Raw genomic sequence first — 20,703 nt, forward strand, 5'->3', positions numbered from 1 at the left:
GTAAAAATATGCTCAGATGTAAATATTTTGTAGAACAAACTCTATTACAGGACAGCATGTGCTTCTCAAGTGCCTGCTACGCCCAAACTGACCACACTCGCACGGGTATTTTAAATGCCTAATCAGTTGAGTGAGTTTTAGGTACTCAAAATAAATCTATGGACACCTGATGTTGATTAAAATATATATACAGGTAAAAACTATGGCAAACAGTTTGGACACTAAATGTGACAATAACCAATATGCAGTCTTTAATCCGGAGATTGTTTACACCGCTAGTAAAAATCCAAAGGCATTAAAGTAAAGATGATTTACATTATCAAGGATGTGCCCAAATGATAAGAAAACTGAAAATAAAAAAAAAGACACTATAACAATTGAATTTCAAATAACAATACTCTAAAAATAATCATACAAGATTGTGACAGTAATTGGTGACCTATTTCTAAATTTCAACAGACATTCCCTTCAAAATGAACAATTGGAACAGGATATACAAAAGTGTCCGGATAAGTGAGGCTCCACTGTACCCATAAGTATAATATATAACTTTCTTACTTTAATGACTTATCAGCATGTAAACGGTATGCACTCAATATCAAAACACAATTTCACAATAAACATTTGCCACACAAAAACATATGTAGGAAAATACAGAAGTAATAACGTTTACAGATGTATCAAAGATCCATATATATGAAATGTATCAATTTATTTTGAATACTTAGTAGTTATGTTAAAAGATAGGGAAAAATGTATGAATACATGTAGTACAATTATGTACCACGATAAGTTCATTCCGAGTTTTATCTTACTATTTAAATAGTTGCGTGGTATTATATATTTGGACTAATAAACAAACTATAATAACAAACTTATAATAAAGAAAATATCATGATTAACACTTACGCTGTGCAGGGACAGAACCCACTACGATAAATCTTGCTATCAAAGAGACATGAAATGTAGGAATCATACTCGGAAGCACGTGCTAAAAGTAACGCAAAACGTTTGTACAACGTTTTTATATTATGTAAGAAAAACACAAATCCGGACAAAATTGAAAATTATTCCGGAGACGGAACACTCCCCGTCTGATATCTTAATGATATTACATCAAACTTAAACTATTGTCACTTAACCTAAGATATATTTTTATTTAGAAATTGAGTTTCAATTACACATACTGTGTATGATAAAAACTAAATAGTCATACAGATTTCAAAAGTACACAAATGCCTGAATTGTGCAATAGCAAGAACAACTAAAGTCCATCACTGTTCGAGAAGAACAACGATCTCGTGCACTGGTCGGATGTGTGAATTAACTCTTCCATTCCGGCTTACCTTGAGCTCTACTTAACGCACTAGATCATCATCTCCAAGAAACACTTTGGTGACAATTCCTACAGGCCAATCGTTACGATGCACGTCTTTAAGTAAGATAACATCATTGACCTGGACATTCCTTTCTGCCTGGTGCCATTTCCTGCGGTTCTGTAAAGTGTGTAGATATTTCTTTTTCCACTTATTCCAGAACATAGTTGCAAGATGTTGTGCTCTTTTCCACTGGAAACGCAACAAGTCTTTGGAATCTGCCTCACAGGAAATCCTTTCATGCATGGAATCCGTTTTTTGCGTAAGTAACATATTTGGTGTAAGAATGAATGGTGAATCTGAATCCGATGAAACACCCGATAGAGGGCGAGAGTTTATAATTGCGCTCGGAAAGTGACCAAAACTTCGTGCGTCAGTCCAACTTTGCCATGATCTAGAAGCATACTATCGAGAATTCGACGTGTCACACCGATTAGCTTTTCCCACACACCACCCATGTGGGAAGCATAGGGCAAATTAGATTTCCATACAGTCCCTTCATTGTAAAGGTATTTTTTCACTGGGGTATCTTCGACACAGATTGCATCTATGCGTAAGGATCTATGGCACCAAGAACGTTTGTACCCCTATCTGACCTAAACAACTTCACGTTTCCTCTTATAGCGGTGAACCGTCTGAGCGCATTTATGAATGAAGATGATGACATCTCTTCGAGCACTTCTATATGCACTGCTCGGGTCACCAGACATGTGCTGTTTGCAGAGGATCCTCTTGTTTTACGTGTAATAACGTCCCACGGTCCGAAAATGTCTACCCCCACAGAGGTAAAAGGAGGTTGACCTGGAATCAAAAGATATTCTGGTAGGTCAGACATCTTCTGCGATTCACACTGTCGTCGTATCCTCCGGCAAATCACACACTTGTGCAAGATCGAGACAACGAGACGTCTACATCCCGTTATCCAATACCCACTGGATCTCACCTTGCCCTCTGTGAAGTAACGACCTTGGTGACGAACTGACTGATGACACTTGACAATCAACAGGGTAGCAATATAATGTTTCCCAGGTACAAGTATGGGTAGTGCGCAGACAACGTCAGCTGAAGCATTCTTCAATCGTCCACCAACACGTAGGATGCCATCATCATCTAGGACAGGGTTTAGTGAAAGTATTGAGCTGTTCCTTGGTAAGTTTTGTGATGAGCGTCAGCATGAAATTTCTTCAACATTCAGTTCTTGTTGAACGGCTCTGATAATACATGTTTCAGCAGCCTTGTAAGAGTCAACAGATTTTAACCGAATCTTTGGTTTGTCTTCTTTCCTGTGCTCTATTGGAGACATAGACAAAGAAACGCCTTGTTTCGTTGTGGATATAACCTAAAGCAACATGACTGTCTGTGTAATATTTCACTTCCTGAAACTCAGTGTCAATATGGTCTTGAACTGTTTGAGCTATTTCAACCGCTAAAACGGCTGCACATAATTCAAGTCGTGGAAATGTGTGACCAGTTAGGTGCCAGTTTTGACTTTCCTAATACAAATCCTACTTGTTGGAATCCATCCTCATAGTTGTCCTCATGTAGGATACGGCTGCAATTGCATTTTTTGAGGCATCACAAAAAGTCAGTAGTTCCTTCTTTAGGGACTTGCCCAGATTTGGTGTAATAACACGTGGTTTGTAGACGTTCTCCAAGACTTGTAATGATGACTTCCAGTGGTTCCACTGTGACTTTAAAGGCTTTGTCAATTGGTCATCCCAATTTGAAGTGTCTGAGACGATTTGTCTGAGGATATGTCTCCCTGTTATGATAACAGGTGCCAGGAAACCAAGTGGATCATATAGGCTGTTGACTGTTGATAGGACACCTCTTCTGGACAAAGGTTTGTTATCTATCGAGATACTGAAGTGGAAGTTGTCGTCTCCAGTTGATGCCAAGACTTCGCTGTATTGGAGGGTCGTCTTCTAGTTCAAGTTGGTAGACACCTTTGGCAAAACCGAAGTAGTATGCCCAAAAGACTGTCCGTCAAATCGGATCCCTGAAGAAGGACATCGTTCAGGGATAGTCATTGTATGCGTCGGAGGAGTCAAACACCCTTCGTATTTGGTCAGGCTTCTTGGGGTTGTAGACCCAAAAGAGCGGCATATACCAGTACTCTTGGTTCTCTACAAGTGGTTCTGCAGGACCAGCATGTTCTTTGTTGAATATTTTCTCCATGAATGTGGTGAAGTGCTGTCGTTTGGTGTCATTCTTGCGAAGACTGTTTGCGAGAATGGTAGCTCGCTTTACCACCTGTGGTTTGTTGTTTGGTAGTTTCTGTCGGTGCTTTTTGAAGGGAAGAGGGGCTTTCCAGCTCCCGTTGCAGTCCCTTCGGACCTCTTCATCCATAAGTCTGATGAATTGTCTATCCTCCTCAGAAAATCCAATCTTCTCATCATGTATGGATCTAATGAATACGTCAAGATCAACAGCATTCTGAACAAATATCGGTTTGATCATGGTAGACATGCTGCTGGTTTCCTTGACTTCAAAACTGTTGTTGCAAGGTAGGAATGAAGATGGACGTCCATTTCTAAGTATGTTTATCTAGTTGACATTCACAACTTCTGGTTTGTGTGTCTTGTTATGGCCAGCTTCTCCCACAATTACCCAACCGAAATGGAGTCTCTGTGCATATGGCGTGTTCCTTGGACCAAGACGTTGGTCCAAGACATGATGAACCTGTAAAAGATCTCTCCCGATAAGAAGCAGTGTATCGCTACTGTCGTCTAGATCAGGTATGAATCTAGCAATGTCTAAGAGATGTGGGTAGGATCTAGCAACGTCTGGAGTCGGAATCTCTGAACTATCATCTGGTATGCTGTTGCACTTTATGAGGGTTGGAAGTTTCAGATGAATTCTGCCATCTAGGGACTGTACAATAAGACCTGTAGCACGCCTCCCCTTTGTAGGTAATGAGTCTGCACATGATGTGAATACATAGTTCACAAGTCCGCCTCTCAACTGTAGAGTGTCAAGTAGTTCTGACTTTACTAGGGAACGGTTGCTTTGGTCGTCGATTATGGCGTACAGTTTCTTAGCATTTTCTGGCGACTCTTCACAATATACTTTCACTAAGACTGTCTTGGAAAATGACTTGCTTGTACAGTGTACATCTCTGCAAATCTGGGTGCACTTTGAGTCTACAGTGATTCCTCTGCTCCACGCCATGAACTTCTGCCATTTTGTGGGTCAGTGTAAGCCGAGATGAGACATGGATGAAGGCTGAATGATGTGTAATGCTATCACACTCAGCACACTTGACTTCCTTTCTACAAGTCTTTCTAGCATGTTTTGTTGATTCACAACATTTGAAGCATATATCGTTTTACGTGACGAATCTTCTTCTTTTTTCTATCGGTTTGGCTCTAAATGCTCTGCAGTCATTCAAAGAGTGTTCTGTACGATGAAGAGGGAACTCCTTGTCTGGTTCTTCTTGAACTTTCTGCAGGCAAATAGTTTTCTTAGTCATCACTTGAAAGTTATTTGTCTTTGAGTAAGGAGACGTGTCGGTTGATGGCTGGAGTCCATCGTACTAGAAGCTTGGGTCATTCCGCACTCTGCTAATCTCTCTCATAAACTCTACGAGCACTGAAAAGGGCGGGAATGTCACATTTTGTTTCTTCTTATAGTTTACAGCATGGTTTTTCCACTTCTCCTGGATAGAGTGAGGCAGTTTTTTTTTAGGACAGGTAGGATTCCTGCGGAGGAATCAAAGTATGATAATAGTGCTGCATACTTTTCATCTTCTTTCACAGCTTCTACTTCTGACAAAATGTCACATAATTCATGGAGTCTTTTATTGTCCTTGTTCGTTAACCTAGGTAAGTTGGACAGTTTTTGTTTGAGTGCGAATTCCACCATTTCAGGTGAACCATACCCCTCATCTAGGCGCTGCCAAACTCTTTGTAATCCTCGAGTCGGGTTGTTGACATTGGAAATCTTGGACTCTGGAAGGTCAATGAAGTTCTTCAGTCTAGACGTCAACAAGTCTTTATTCAATAAGAAACGTGTGAATTCAGACAGTTGGTTTTGTGCGGGATGTGGCGCTGAGGCAACAATGTGGTTGTGGCTCTGTGTCACTTACAGGAATGTCCTGATCATGATGACCCTGTGATGCTGTAGGTTCAGGCGTGAAGTTCAATCTGCGACCCTTTACATAATCTGCTGTCTCGGGGTAGTCTATAGACCACAGAGTCTTGTTTTCTTCTGCGTCAAGTTCAAGTGCATTCAGTGCAGCATCTTCTTCAGCGGCTGCCTTTCTCTGATCTAAGAGCTTCAGTTCTGCCTCACATTCTTGTTTGAATCTCTCGATATGTGCTTTTTCCTTGGCTGCTGATAGTTTCTGCTGCTCCTCAAATTGAGCCTTCCTTTTCAGAACAAGGTTTTCTTCTTCTGCGTATTTCAATCTGATCCTTGCTGCCTGATCTCATGGAATCTCTTGTATTGATCCTGTCTTCTCATTAAATGTAATTGTCACATTTTTCAGACACTCATCACTATCGGTAGTCTTCGTTCTGCTGAGAAACTTCACGAAATCTTCTTTGATTAAAGTGAACTTGGCGTGACCTTGCTGTAGGTCATCTTCTAATTTGCATAATGTAGAATATTAAGCAGTGTTGTCAATCGTGTTGATCAACAGTTCGATGTGTTTCCACGAATCGTTTAGTCTAGACTGGTACTTATTCACAGTTGACTCGTACACACTATGTCCCTTCTCCGTCAGGGGTCTCTCAGAGCGAAGATCCTAATCGTCACCAGCCATTGAATCTGCACTGTGAGCTTTTCTTACTATGCAGTCCGGAGATTGTTTACACCGCTAGTAAAACCCCAAAGGCATCAGAGTAAAGATGATTTACTGTATCAAGGTTGTGCCCAAATGGTAAGAAAACTGAAAAAAAACAATAGACACTATTACAATTGAATCTCAAATAACAATACTCTAAAAATAATCATACAGGATTGTGACAGTTATTGGTGACCATACTTTCTAAATTTATACAGAAATTCACTTCAAAATGAGCAATTGGAAAAGGATATACCCATAAGTATAATATATAACTTTCTTACTTTAATGACTTATCAAGATGTAAACAGTATGCACTCAATATCAAAACACAATTTCACAATAAACATTTGCCACACAAAAACATATGTAGGAACATACAGAAGTAATAAAGTTTACAGATGTATCAAAGATCCATATATATGAAATGTATCAATATAATTTGAATACTTAGTAGTTATGTTTAAAGATAGGAAAACATGTATGAATTGTACAATTATGTACCACGATAAGTTCATTCCGAATTTTCTCTTACTATTTAAATAGTTGCGTGGTATTATATAATTGGACTAATAAATAAACTATAATTACAAACTTATAATTAAGAAAAAAGCATGATTAACACTTACGCTGTGCAGGGACAGACTCCACTATGATAAATCTTGATATCAAAGACACATGGAATGTAGGAATCGTACTCGGAAGCACATGCTAAAACTAACGCAAAACGTTTGTACAACATTACTATATTATGAAAGAAAAACACAAAACCGGACAAAATTGAAAATTATTCCGGAGACGAAACAACCAAAGACAATTAAGAAGTGCTAGAGAAAAAGTCTGAATCTGTGTATAGTATCCAGAAACGTGGGTGTGAACACTCGAAAGAGTACATTGTATTTGTATGATGCTTACAAAGACTACTTCTACCTCACCACATGTTCTATCCATCTGTACGTAGAGTTTAAGTGATTCTTCTTTCAAGCAATTCGGTGTTTAAGATATTGATTTCTACGAAAGCTCAGAGGGCTCATTCGAGATTTGAAATACTAGATTCGAAATACGAGAATCAAGATTCGACGTTCTAAATTCAGTGTTTAAATTAACAATCAAATTAAAGATCTGGAAATGTTTTAAAGAACAAACATGATAAGTATATTTGTGTCTATATAGGTTTATAGATGCACCAGGACACTTTTAATTAGTTCATAAATACAAAACATTTGAAAAAAGTCTATAACTTTAAAGCTCGCAGTGGATAAAAAAGTAACGCAAGTCGAACTCAATGAGTAATAATTGCTTTGTTAAATTAATGGTACAGTTTGATCTGCGTTAAGAACTTCCGTTTTCTCTTTTTTTCGTTTTTTTTATTGGAACTTTAAATAACTAATTTAACCGGATCATAATGGTCAGCATAAGAATAATACGTAAATATACCTTGTGAAAAAAGTAAAACTAGTCATAATTTATCTGTAAGGGCATCTTTATGCAACTTCACAGAAAAATTGAAATTAATATGCCAACAAAAACGAAAATAAAACAAAAAACTACGGGAAAACGAAGTGGGGACAATAAAACTGACAAACCGGAATGATGACTATAGTTCCCTTAATTTAATAGTTATTTATCATTATTACTTGCAGTTGTTTAAGACATTACCAAAACCTTCTAACCCCTCCTCACAGAAATTGAAATGCATTGCCAAGCAAAGACAAGCAATTAGTCAATAAAATCAACCATTATATGCAAGTGCGTTATTGTCTTTGGCACTGCAGATCAAAAAACATCTCGAATTGCATGTATGTCTATCCATAAGCAATACGGGCGCTATCGATTTTAAATGGTTTATAAAAGAGTAATTGATCACTAGTACTTTACAATTTTTTTTAACACATTACCTGTGTTTTATTAAGTAAGCAAAACATTACTAAGTGTTTCTGATTACTTTGCACTTTAAAAGGATATCTATTCGGCATCAATGACAGGGGTGTAAAACCTTATTTTTTATACAGCGATGACCCTCCGCTACAAAAGTGGGTCAGGGGCCACCCAAGATACAGTGTTGCAACTGTACAGATAGTTTTTTAAAATTCTTTTTGCTATATTGGATCAGGTAAGACTGAATATTTTATTATTGTTACAGCTTAATTTTTTTTGTAAATGATATAACATCTAACAATGGTGGTGTTAACTTTCGGAAAGGAATCACTCTAGGGGTATTATGAGATGATCAATTACCGACAAAAGGGGCGGGTCAAATCCAACAAAGTCTGACAACTTCATGATAGTGTTCATCATGATCATCTCATTGTTCCTGTTACTTATATGTTTTTTTTTTGATCTTCAGCAATTATACATTTTAATCTAAATCCTATTGATGATATACATCGGACTATACATTCACAGATCGACTCACATTGTTATCCCAGACAAAAATATTAAACATTGAAGAATATTTTATATAAAGAATGAATTCAATATTTATTTGTTTTATACGACATAAAATGATATGGGGCAGTTTAAAACAATTTTATATCGTATAAAACTAATAAATATTGTATTCATTGCTTATGATTTAATTTTTTACTCATCATTGTAGATAAAAACGGTCATTTGACCTTTAAAATGATGTAAAATTGTACAAAATTCAAACGTAACGTCAGCCGTATTGATACATTTTTTAAGTTAGTCTTACTATGACGTAGGCAACATTCTTTATACGATATAAAATAATTTTTAAGCCATTCAGAAAGCACGTTACAACCCTAATTAAATTATTAAAAAATACATTCAGTCTGATTGCTCAGACATGTTTTCCCAAATCTAGAATACGTATAAGGATTGGAAATGTCTGCCAGTGCTGTTAACTAAATAAATGATGTTGTTTGGAATTAAGTGACAATCCTAAATGAGCTTTGAAATCATTTTATGTGTGACAATGTTATATTTTAAAATGAGAGTCAGTGAAAACTTCGGAATTAACCCGTTCAACTTTTGATTTGAATTCAACATGTATTTCACACGTGTGCATTTCAACAATTATGCTATTCTATGCATAAAAATCTTTTAACGGAATAAAAAAGGGTTCATTTTATTTTTTTTAATGTTTAATTGCAAAACAGCATTGAAACTTAGATTTTTATCAACACACAAAGACATAATTTTACAATATACGCAAACCCTAATAAAAGTTTCCTGGAACATATATTTTAAATGTCTAATACATTACAATACATAATCTTTAGATTTCCTTTCCATATGAACAGAAAATTTATGAGTTTAATAACACATAAATTTTTTAATGAATTTGTTCATCAAAATGATTTCATAATTAAGATATCAGTGAAAGGTACGGGTAAAGAGAATGACACTAGTTGACAACAAAATGCGGGTTTTTTCTCTAAAAAATGATATATACATATATTATAGATGTTTATTTAAAAAAAAAAAGATCTTTGCAAAAGGATGAAAAATGAAAGTTGTCAGAAAGTTTTGAACCAATGCTATTTGCAGTGTTATGAATATCCTGTGATTTTTCTTTGCACACATTCCACCAATTACTTTGGTTTTCACATCTTCGAAAAGATGATGATTTATCATAATATCATAATTCATTGCATAATTGTCGTAAAAATCACTTTAGTTACTATTTTACTAATTTGAAATAAATACAACTCCATTAAAAGAATTTTTTTTTAAATGCAACATGCCGTTTGCCTATACATGCAACAAGGTATATATTGCAAAAAAAAAAAAAACAAAAAAAAAAACAAAAAAAAAAACACTCCGGACATTTGTTTTGTTAGTTGTGTTTAATGTAATACTTTTTTGGATGTTACCGCATGAAAAATGCTTCTCATGAAGGAATAGAATCGTCACACCAAAATACATTTTATTATGATCAATAAAATGTTTTTTCAAGTTTGATAAAAGCTTATTGCTAATTTTGATTATTAAATCCCGGGTCTTTAAGGATTAGTGGGCTGGTACTGCTTTTGTTATACATGTACTTGACAATAATTTATTTTTTGTATCATTATTATTTTCGACAGATTCAAGTTACATGTAATATGTTAATATTTTTCAAATCACGAGACGCACAGTTTATATTTTCTGGGTGAAATATTGGTAAGATCAATAACAACATACTAATATTAAAACTCCAGGAAACTTTAAATTTGAAAAAAAAATCTGTCAGCTTTTGTCTAAAATTGCTTAAGTCGGATCTATTGCTGTGATTATTTCACGCCAAAACAATACATGAGACTTTATCCTACCTGCGTGAAGACTGTATTATTAAATTCCATAATTTTAGGTTGACAGGATAAAGTTAAAATGACTTTAGAAGGGAAAACAGCGCTTGGAGTCGGCTTTGCTGGTGTAATCGGATCATCAATCGCCACTTCTTTGGCAAACGCCGGTTGTGACATCATTGGAGTTGACAGAGCAAAACAGAATAGTGTACAGATTTCAATCGATAAGATAAAGAAAAGTAGGTTGATATTTTTTTCCCTTTAAATTGCAATTTATTTGTTAGATTTTTTTTTTACCTTATTTGACAAATATTTAACGTTACATGAACGTTACTGTAATCTTTTTTTAATTCACAAACTAGAAAAAAATGTTAAAATAGAATAAATGTCTCTTGATTTATTTTTTTAAATTAGACATAACTATTTTTGTCCATAATTGATAATTTTCAAAATAGACCATTACTGCATATAGCATTATTTCTCACTCATGAAATAATTAACCTCTATCCGCTCAAAATTGAACCACCTGAGCCCTTCATCTTTGTACAGGAAAACATCACATAACAAATAGGTATGTTGCACTCTGCCACTTTTGTGACTTTATTGTTAACCAAATTTGGTTTGAAATAATCAGGAAAATGACAATAGATGATTATATAACAATAATTAATAAGTTCATAAAATTATGAATATTTAATTCTTTACCCATAATATTTTACAACTAAAATAATCCATAACTCCCATTACTGATGTAATCAATGATGTGATTGATTAGATAATTTATGACAAACATAATCCTTGTGGTCTGAAAGCGCCATGTACTTGATTAATTCTAATTAAATCAAGTTCAGACCCCAAGGAGGGAGGGAGAAAATTTTAAGTGGCAAAGTGCATTTCTATACCTTTAAAATGGACTAATATTTGCCAGGATATACATATGCCTTACAAACTTTAGTCCCATCAACATGCAAACACATACAAATACTATTCATACATGGGTAAGGATATACATATGCCACACCCAAAAAGATGTACAATGTAACCTAATACTTGTAATATATAGTAATCATAGGTAGGAACATACATATGTCTAACCCATTCAAAGCTTTGAATGAAAATAACAACTTATATTTCAAATTATTTTAACGCATTATAAGTTATCAAGAAATATACATATGTTCCTGAATAACAGTGTATATCCATAAGTTCACAGTCAGTCTTTGCTGTCTCTATACTAGATTAACTGGTCTAATATAACTTTTGAATGCATCTGATTTCCATCGACCTAACAGTCTAATTTTCCTGTCACTCATGCCAATGTCCGCACAGTGCGACGCCATGCCTATCCGGAAAGAATGGCTAGTAATGCGACTCATATCCAACTTTGCAAATGATAGACAGTTTTTTAATACCGCCGAAAGTTTGCCCCTGGAAACTGGAATATTTGGTACATAACAAAAAAGTGGCCCATTTTGTACTCCTCTTAACTTAATGTAGTCTTCTAGGCATTGAACTGGACAATACTTTGTGTTACTTGCCGAGTAAATAGTGAGAAAAAATGGTTTGCCCATGTGATGTTAATATGTAACAAATTTGATAATTAAATAATCTTGCTGCCTGGAAATTTGATTAAACATAATTAAATTTTTGTTAATTACCTTTTGACATGATGTTATTTCCCCAACTCTCAAGAATCCATAAAAGGCCAACAAAAACATTGCTTTAAACAAGGCCTTTTCAAATGCATTGGAAACTGTAACTGGTAAAAAGTCACAAATTTGATGCAAAATATTTTTTGTAATAGGTATTCTAACATCTTGTGAAGGTTTAAGTTTGCGTGTTGATAAGAGCAATTTTTGTATTAAAAAAGACGAGCATGGATCCCCAAAACTGTTGAGCTTATGGATGTAACTAATAGCTGAGAGATATGATGAAATAGTTGTTGCAGCATAGTCCTTTGAAAATAGGTAGGCAACATAATATACCAATATGTGTTGCTTCACTGGGAACTCAATAATTAACTCATATTTCTCGGCAAAATCTTTAAAAACTGTCCAAGCATGAGAGTACGAAGCTAAAGAAGAATTAGTAACGCTCGCATCCAATAGTCTTTGTATGTCACCTCTTAATTTGGAAAGGGCGGTAGTGGAGATATGTTGACTGGATTGCTGTCGGCCCAGGGTGCCAGTTGTAAAAACTGATTTACCTTTGAACGAGAAAGACAATCACATAGTAAATTTTCTTTTGAAGTCAAATGCTGAGCTTTAAAATAAATATTAAACTTCAAGCATATCAAAACCAGTTTTCGCAAAAGAAACATGATGTGCTTATTTTTTGCTGTTTGTTTATTAATGACATGAACCAGTGCTTGATTGTCTGTGTTAAACAAAATGCACTTATTAGCCATATATTTTGACCAGACATCAACAGCCAAAACTATTGGGTATAATTCTAAAACTGCTATGTTCTGATTTCGCCAACTGTCATTCCATTCTCCTTTGAACCACTGACTACCAAAAACCGCAGCATACCCCACAGCTCCAGATGCATCTGTATACAACCTTAGTTCAGTTGAACTTAACCATATATCTGGGAAAAACATTGAAGAACCATTAAAATTACTCAAGAAATCATACCAGACACTTAAATCCTCCTTAACTTGTTTCGTCATCCTAATTCTATAATACTGCTTTTTTACTCCAATGGTCAGATCTATTAGCCTCCTTAAAAAGGCCCTGCCTGGCAACACTACATTACAAGCAAAATTCAATAAACCTATAATTGACTGCAGCTGCTTTAATGTTAATTTAGATTGTTCCATCGCAAACTGGATTTTGTTGACACACTTTACAATTTTTTCCTTTGGTAATCTGCATTCCATTTTTGTTGAATCCAATTCATAACCCAGGTAAGTTATAACTTGGTTAGGACCACATGTTTTTTCAAGTGAAATGGGAACCCCAATGTCTGAACACATATTCAAGAAAGATTTAAGCTTGTATACACATTGAGTTGGCGGTATATCCACAATGATAAAGTCATCCAAAACATGTGATATACATGGTATACAAAGTTTATTTTGTGCTATCCATTGTAGGGCTGTTGAGAATCGCTCAAATATTTTACAAGATGAACTTAGACCAAACTGCAAACATGTATCAAAGTAATATTTACTCTTCCACTTGAACCCAAGAAACTGATACTGAGATTGATGAATATTTATAATTCTAAATGCTGACTTAATGTCAGTTTTACAACAGAAAGCACCTTTTCCACACTTTTTTATGAAATGAATAGCATCTGAAATAGATGAGTATTGAACAAATGACTCATCAGATGGTATGCCATCATTAATTGATTAATTTTCTGGGTATGACAAATGATGAATCATTCTAAATTCACCTGGCTCTTTCTTTTCAACCAAACCCAGTGGTGAACACTGTAAATTGGAAAATGGTTTATTTTCAAAAGGTCCTTGAACTCTACCAGCCGAAATTTCTTTTTGTATTTTTTTATCAATAATTTCTGGTCTTGTAAGAGCCGAATTTAAATTTTTTGACTCTATTCCAGGACATTCTCCAACAAAGCCTAAATAAAAACCCTTTGAAAAACCCTGAACTAGAAAATTAGTTTCATCTTCATCATACCCTGATAACCAATGAGCAAGTCTATTTACCTTGATTGGTGTTGGGCCCTTGCTTGGATGTGCCAAATAATTTTGATTGGTTATATTGTTTCCCTGTATTTGTACTACCTGTTTGGTTTTGATACCTCTGCATGATCCGAAAGGGCTGCTTGGCTTGCTTTGTACATTGAATAAAAGGGTGTGACCCGCCGCAGTTATAACATCTGTGTTGGAAGCGACAAGAAAAGCCTGCTGAACAATTCTTACCTGAATGGTACTGGAAACAGACACCTCTTGGCATAGAGCTACATGACATATCTTTATGACTTTTGTTAGGTTTTGAAGATAGAGCTGTCGTCAGTCTGGCATTAACATATAACTCCATCTGTACATCACCCCATGCAACTTGTCCTTGGGCAACAAGCATCCTAAAATCGGTGTCGTAAGCTTTCCAATTGCCCTTGGCGTCTGCAATATCTCTGACTGATTCTAAATGTTTAGCTAATTTAGCTTGTTGTTCTGGGTATTTGATACAATAAATTGCAGCAAATCTATTCCATGCTGTAAGCCATTCATGTATGGATGAGAGAGTTACCTCGCTTTGGGAATCGTTCTCTACCTGGTGGATTGTAAGCTTGCCTGGACTGTCACCATCTTCGACCTGTATAGATAACTTACCTTTCTTTTGTTTGTCTTTCGACAAAAGGCTTGCAAATTCTATATACTGGTTTGACCAAATTTTTGATTTAGTTTGATCCGATACCCTTGCATCAATTGGTACTGCTGTACTAACAAAACCTGTCGGACACTTACCAGCGATTTTCTCAGTGTGATCCACAACTACCGCTTCAACTGAGTGTTGAATAGCGTTATCCAGATGTCTAGATTCTCTTACCAACCCGTCATTATCATTGTTGTTAGATGCCCCTAAAGGATTTATACTAATACTCCCCTGAGAATTTGAAGCACTGTTGCTGTTAATGTTGTTTATCAGCGTTGTCAACTCGTCTCTAATTGTGGCCGTCACCCGCTGGGTCACCTGTGCTGTGATGGTTTCCAGTACATCGGGGGATAAAGCTGGCGAAACGGATAAAGCTGGCGAAACCACTTCCAAGTTCATTGATGTCCTGCGTTTCTTTTGTTTTGAGACTGTTGATGGTTTTGCGCAAGCTTGGCTTGTTCTTTTTGGTGGCATACTTATTCTTGATGACGATAACTAAAATTACAAAATCACTGATATTGGTTAGTAAACAATTGTCAACATCCGGTCTGAATAGATCGGAAAATATATGATAAAACATAAAAATTCCGGAATACTTAATTATTATTATTATCATTTTTTTTTTTTTTTTTTTTTTTTTTATTGTGTAGTTTATTGAATATTAACTGACAAACCTAAGGAAAGCATAAATGAAAATGTTGTAAATAAATTGTAATGTAATAAAATAAACATCGGGGAAAAAAAAAATAAATTTGTAAGGAAAACACAAATAAATTTGTGTTAAACACAAGTAAATTGTGTTTATTCCAATGCAATGAGATCCGCCTCAGGGAGGCAAAATTTTAAATTTGAAAAATCTCAGGAAAACACAAGTTCCAGTGCAATGAGATCCGCCTCAGGGAGGCAAAAATTAAATATGAAAAATCTCAGGAAAACACAAGTAAATTGTGATGATTCCATTGCAATGAGATCCGCCTCAGGGAGGCTAAAGAAATATGAAAAATCTCAGGAAAACACAAGTAAATTGTGTTGATTCCAGTGCAATGAGATCCGCCTCAGGGAGGCAAAAATTAAATATGAAAAATCTCAGGAAAACGCAAGTAAATTGTGATGATTCCAGTGCAATGAGATCCGCCTCAGGGAGGCTAAAGAAATATGAAAAATCTCAGGAAAACACGAGTAAATTGTGTTGATTCCAGTGCAATGAGATCCGCCTCAGGGAGGCAAAAATTAAATATGAAAAATCTCAGGAAAACACAAGTAAATTGTGATGATTCCAGTACAATGAGATCCGCCTCAGGGAGGCTAAAGAAATATGAAATATCTCCGGAAAACACCAATAAATTGTGATGATTCCAGTGCAATGGGATCCGCCTCAGAGAGGCAAAAATTACATATGAAAATTATAATGAAAACACTGGTAAATTATGCTTATTCCAGTGCAATGAGATCTGCCTCAGTGAGGCAATAAAAATTTGAAAATTTACAGGAAAACACAAGTAAATTATGATAAAACTATGTGATGGATATCAAATACGGGATTCCATTCCTTGCTTATTACAAGAAATAAAATAATACTAAATATGTATGTAGATCTACATATATAACGTTATAGATATATATATGATTACTTTGAAATTACAAGAGATAATCGCCCGAAACTTTAACGCATTCTAGACAAAATAAGTCCGCGCAAACTTCTATAGAGATGAACGTTGCCTTGTTTATTGAGGTGGACGCCGTCAAAAAGAAATTTATGGTCACACGCCTTGAACTTGGGCGAAGGGAAGAGGTCATTATGCTCCCAGAATAAAGCGAATTCAAATCTGTGCAGAGAAGATTTGAGAAGGATATTTACTTCATCCACAGTACTGTTGTAATCAAAACATTGCTTAAATCGTGGCAACAATTTACACACATGGATCTGAGCGACTCCAAATCTATAGTGCAGTACCGATACAAGAGATTCAATATTTGCTGCCAATTCTTCGGAAGACGTCGCACGTCGAACATCATTGCCCCCAACAATTAGAATTATGTTACGAGGTTTTACTTTTTCAATGAAACTCGCATCCTCGCGGAGAATGCCCGAAATAGTGCGACCTCCCACTCCTCTATAAAATATCCTATGATTTGCTCTTAGACCAAGATCCTCACAGTACCTAACATCCTCATTACTTACTAGGAATTCTTGAAAGCGGCGTACAATAGAATGACCCAATATAAGTACTTTATTGGGCTCCATCAGTAAAATAAAACAAAAATATAAACCTTACCGCTTTATAGATCGCTTTGAAAATTTTCAATGCTTAGCTATCGGCGTCCTGAAAGAAGTGAGAACCCACGCTATTAAAATGACGCTCCCAAGATTTTACCGCGGAATAAATTCATTGGTTACCTCCGGCGACGTTGATTTTGTGTCCATATATGAAGATGCTGAATAACTTTTACAATACCGCAGGAAAGATAACTCTCGCGAACTTAACAGAAATCATCAATATGCATAAAATATTTTAAGAAATCTTAAAATTCATTCTTTCCTTTTGTTTTCTAGTTATAGGAAAAAACAATTTTGCTTGGCGACATATCCCCCTTTCAAATATGTATTTTTAAGAGCTTTTTCAGATACCTTTTGTAACTTGCATTTCTTTTCTCGCAGGAGTTAACATGATGTTACATTTTTTGAATGCGACCTTTTAAAAAAGAAGATTTCCAAAGGGTTTTCCAAGAACTAAAGTCTAGAGATGTTGGTGTCATAGTTAATACAGCTGGTATATACATAACTTACATATGGGTACCCAGTTTCAATCATTTTCCTGGGCATCAATATTCGTAAATTTAGTGAATATCAAACACCCATTAATGCATAAATTCAATGCTTATTATTCTAACAATACAAAATATTATTTGACATTCCGATGGAACGATTGTTTTGTTCGTGTGCACAGAGGCAACAATGAAATCTATCAAAGCAGGAATTCAACGGACATTGATGAAACCACAGTAGAAATCATATGCCTAAATGTTGATTTATTCGTTCTTTGGATTATGCTTTATTATATTGATATTTTTTCAAAGATTCGTATTTTTTTTTTTTTTTAGCTTTTATTGTCTGTATGCATGTCTGTTTGTCACTGCATTTGCTAGCATACATCCATTAGTCTATCGGTTTATTATTCATCTAAATATTTGAGGTCGCCTTTTCGTCAGCAAGATTGAAAAACTTCCGGATGACAACTGGGAGGACGATATCACGGTCAACTTGACTGCTCCGTTTATGGTTATTAAACAACTGCTGGGCTCAATGAAAGAGAAGGGTAACAAATAAGTAAACTGTTAAAATTATTGCTTTAGAATTTAAAAATGAATGAATTATTGTTTGTTATTTTTGGTTATCATTGCTTCTAAGTCTGGTTAAATTGGACTAACACGGGTAATACGTAATTTGTTCTCTAAATTTTATGTCACATTCTTTATTTAATGTTATGATATCTCCTGACTTTAAAAAAAGGCACCTTTCTCTAGTTCTAAAACGTGCATCATTTACATGTGAGTAATATAATAATATATTGGAATGTACAATACCAAATTAATAAGACAAAATATAACTGACTATTTCTGTTTGTATTTTGAAAACTTATTTGTATTGTTTAAGTTGTCTATTTGTATTCTGTAACTTTTACTAGAATACTATTATTTTGCATTGTATAATTTTCATTTTTATTCTGTAATTTTTCATTTGCATTGCACAATTTTCATTTGTATTGAATAATTTTCTTTTTGTATTTTATCATTATTCTTTCTATTGTATAAACAAAATTGATATTGTATAAATTCTATATGTATTGTAAAAATTCATTCATATGGTAAGCCAGTTCATTTTTATTCTATTTTTTTTGTTTGTATTTTAGCTAAAGGATTGTTTTTACTCAGTTATATTAAACCCTATACAATTGTTCGTAAACAATTGAAATATAAAATCCACAAAATGCAATGCAAGTGAATCACTTTACAAAACAAATGAACTGTATCTTACGACACAAATAAAACTTAAACAATGAAAAAATATAGAATAAGATTTCATATAATACAATACAAGTTGAAAACGATGCAATGCAAATGAAAAATAACCAAATACTATTTCAATAAAAGTTATATATAACAAAAAAAAATCATACAAAACAAATTTATTAGAATTTATACAATACAACTGGAGAGGATCGACTATTGCAAAGTTTGGCATGCCATACAATAAACATTCAATTCAATTTAATTATTTTTAGTTATAGCCCCTTTCATGAAATATAAAGAGGCATCCACTGGGTGAAGCGCAGAAAAATATAAGGTAAGTTGTCATGGCCGTACATATCGCAGGACTACGTGATTAACCTATGTCCCTATGCTATAAATTGGTTATTTACCCGTGTGCAAATTTACACTAGTAGCTTAGTAAGTTTGAAACCTCGTTGAACACCCCTGTGCATATTGGTAAAGAATCATAACTTGTATTTTCAATACATTGTATTGTTGTTTGACTCCATAAAATGCGTACTTTATCAAAAACAAAAATAATAATTTTTACAGCATCATTAAAACTAAGATACTCTCTAAATTGATAATATAGTTTATAAGTGCGTAATATTTAAACAATAAAATGCGTCTTTAGTTATTTTTTCGGGATATGAAGGTAGTGGTATTGCAGAAAAAATACATAACCCGCTAACGCGGGTTATGTAAATTTTTTCTGCAATGATCGCTACCTTCATAACCCGCATGAATCATCAAAAAAAACATTTTATTGTTTATATTACATGTAACATCTTTTTTAAACTAATGAATAAACTGATTATAAAAAGTACAATTCACAAAATAACTGTTAATGTACGAAAGTACGTTAGCTAAAAGAAACAGCAAACTCGTCTCCTGTGAGACTTTGAGTCTGGCATCGTCATGATTATTTCGTGCAGTCCGGGATTTTACTTAGGTCGCTGTATGTTCAGACCAATCGATAAACAGGGCGTGTAAATATCAGTCATGTCACTTTCAGCCGCTGTAGATTTCGACCAATCGATAAATAGGGCGTGCAGATTTCAGTCAGGCTGTTTCTATAGAGTTTTGAATTAAATATGTTTCCGTAAGAAATAGAGGAAATTGTGTTTGGTAGTTGTAAATATAGAAGATATAAATGGAATTAAATTTAATGTGTCAAGACATAGCACATCCAACATAACAGTCTCATTCGTACTGAATCGTTAAAATCAGTAAATAACAGTTGTGCAGGAACTCAAATGCAAATATACAATCCATTTAAATATGATAAAATTACATCATATGTCATAATTAAAATAAAAAAAAATATTGGATAAAAAGTATATAATATTCAGTACCCAGACCCAACCTAACAGAAAGTAAACCCCAACTAAACCCTAGATTTACTTTCTGTGTTTACTTCGGGTTTACTTTGGGTTTACTAGAGTGGACCCAGAGTAAACCCAGAGGAGATACAGAGAGTAAAACCCAGTAAGAAGCATATCACTGTACGCAGACGCAAACTGTATATTTGGAATACGCAAGTGGCAGGAATTATAGGCAGTAGGATGGTAAGATAAAATATGTGTCTGCTTCACACTTCAGTGCGAACAGTGGACCACAAAAGCAATTTCCAAGTAAACCCAAAGTAAACCCCAAGTAAACCCAGAGAAAACCCTAAGTATACCCCAAAAGTAAACCCAGGGTTTAGTTTGGGTTTACTCTGGTGTTAGGATGGGTCTAATCGGTACTGTATTTAAGCACGATTTTATTCATTTATTCACATTTTTGTTGACCATTGATGCATATCTAGCTCCAATGGTAATATTTTGATTTTTTGTTTTGTATTTATAAAGGATGCAGCAAGGTTAGCACATCCAACAAAACAGTTCACCGAAGTAGATCAGGTAGCT

At 34.8% G+C, this 20,703-nt stretch overlaps 1 protein-coding gene and 1 long non-coding RNA gene across 4 annotated transcripts in view; one reads left to right on the forward strand and one right to left on the reverse strand.

The window, feature by feature from the left end:
• LOC136276478 (uncharacterized) overlaps positions 1-20,703 on the forward strand; it is a 175,203-nt gene that overhangs the window by 153,847 nt on the left and 653 nt on the right. The window contains exon 5 of the long non-coding RNA XR_010714938.1: positions 20,647-20,697. This is a non-coding gene — a long non-coding RNA (uncharacterized lncRNA). The remainder of the gene's footprint in view (positions 1-20,646; positions 20,698-20,703) is intronic.
• On the reverse strand, positions 10,988-15,301 carry LOC136276424 (uncharacterized). Of its 3 annotated transcripts, XM_066088335.1 has the most exons (3): positions 14,854-15,301; positions 12,074-12,621; positions 10,988-11,850 (listed from the first exon to the last, which is right to left on the reverse strand). In XM_066088335.1, exons 1-3 carry the CDS (start codon positions 15,233-15,235, stop codon positions 11,821-11,823), a joined length of 960 nt encoding a protein of 319 aa, XP_065944407.1. In that variant the 5' UTR covers positions 15,236-15,301; the 3' UTR covers positions 10,988-11,820. The 3 variants fall into 3 exon arrangements, 2 of the variants coding, with proteins under 2 accessions (XP_065944407.1, XP_065944401.1); XR_010714852.1 differs by having other exon boundaries at positions 12,074-15,299; XM_066088329.1 differs by lacking the exon at positions 10,988-11,850 and having other exon boundaries at positions 11,978-12,621.

Source organism: Magallana gigas, chromosome 1 (genome assembly GCF_963853765.1).
Source record: "Magallana gigas chromosome 1, xbMagGiga1.1, whole genome shotgun sequence".
Taxonomy (NCBI): domain Eukaryota; kingdom Metazoa; phylum Mollusca; class Bivalvia; order Ostreida; family Ostreidae; genus Magallana; species Magallana gigas.

What these genes read in the sequence shown, in the direction of transcription:
- LOC136276424 (XM_066088329.1), bottom strand. Translation starts at nt 15,235, where the DNA reads ATGCCACCAAAAAGAACAAGCCAAGCTTGCGCAAAACCATCAACAGTC. An exon ending in TCACACTGAGAAAATCGCTG is followed by an intron (nt 12,622 to 14,853) that starts GTAAGTGTCCGA and finishes TCTCGTTCAAAG; the next exon opens with GTAAATCAGTTTTTACAACT.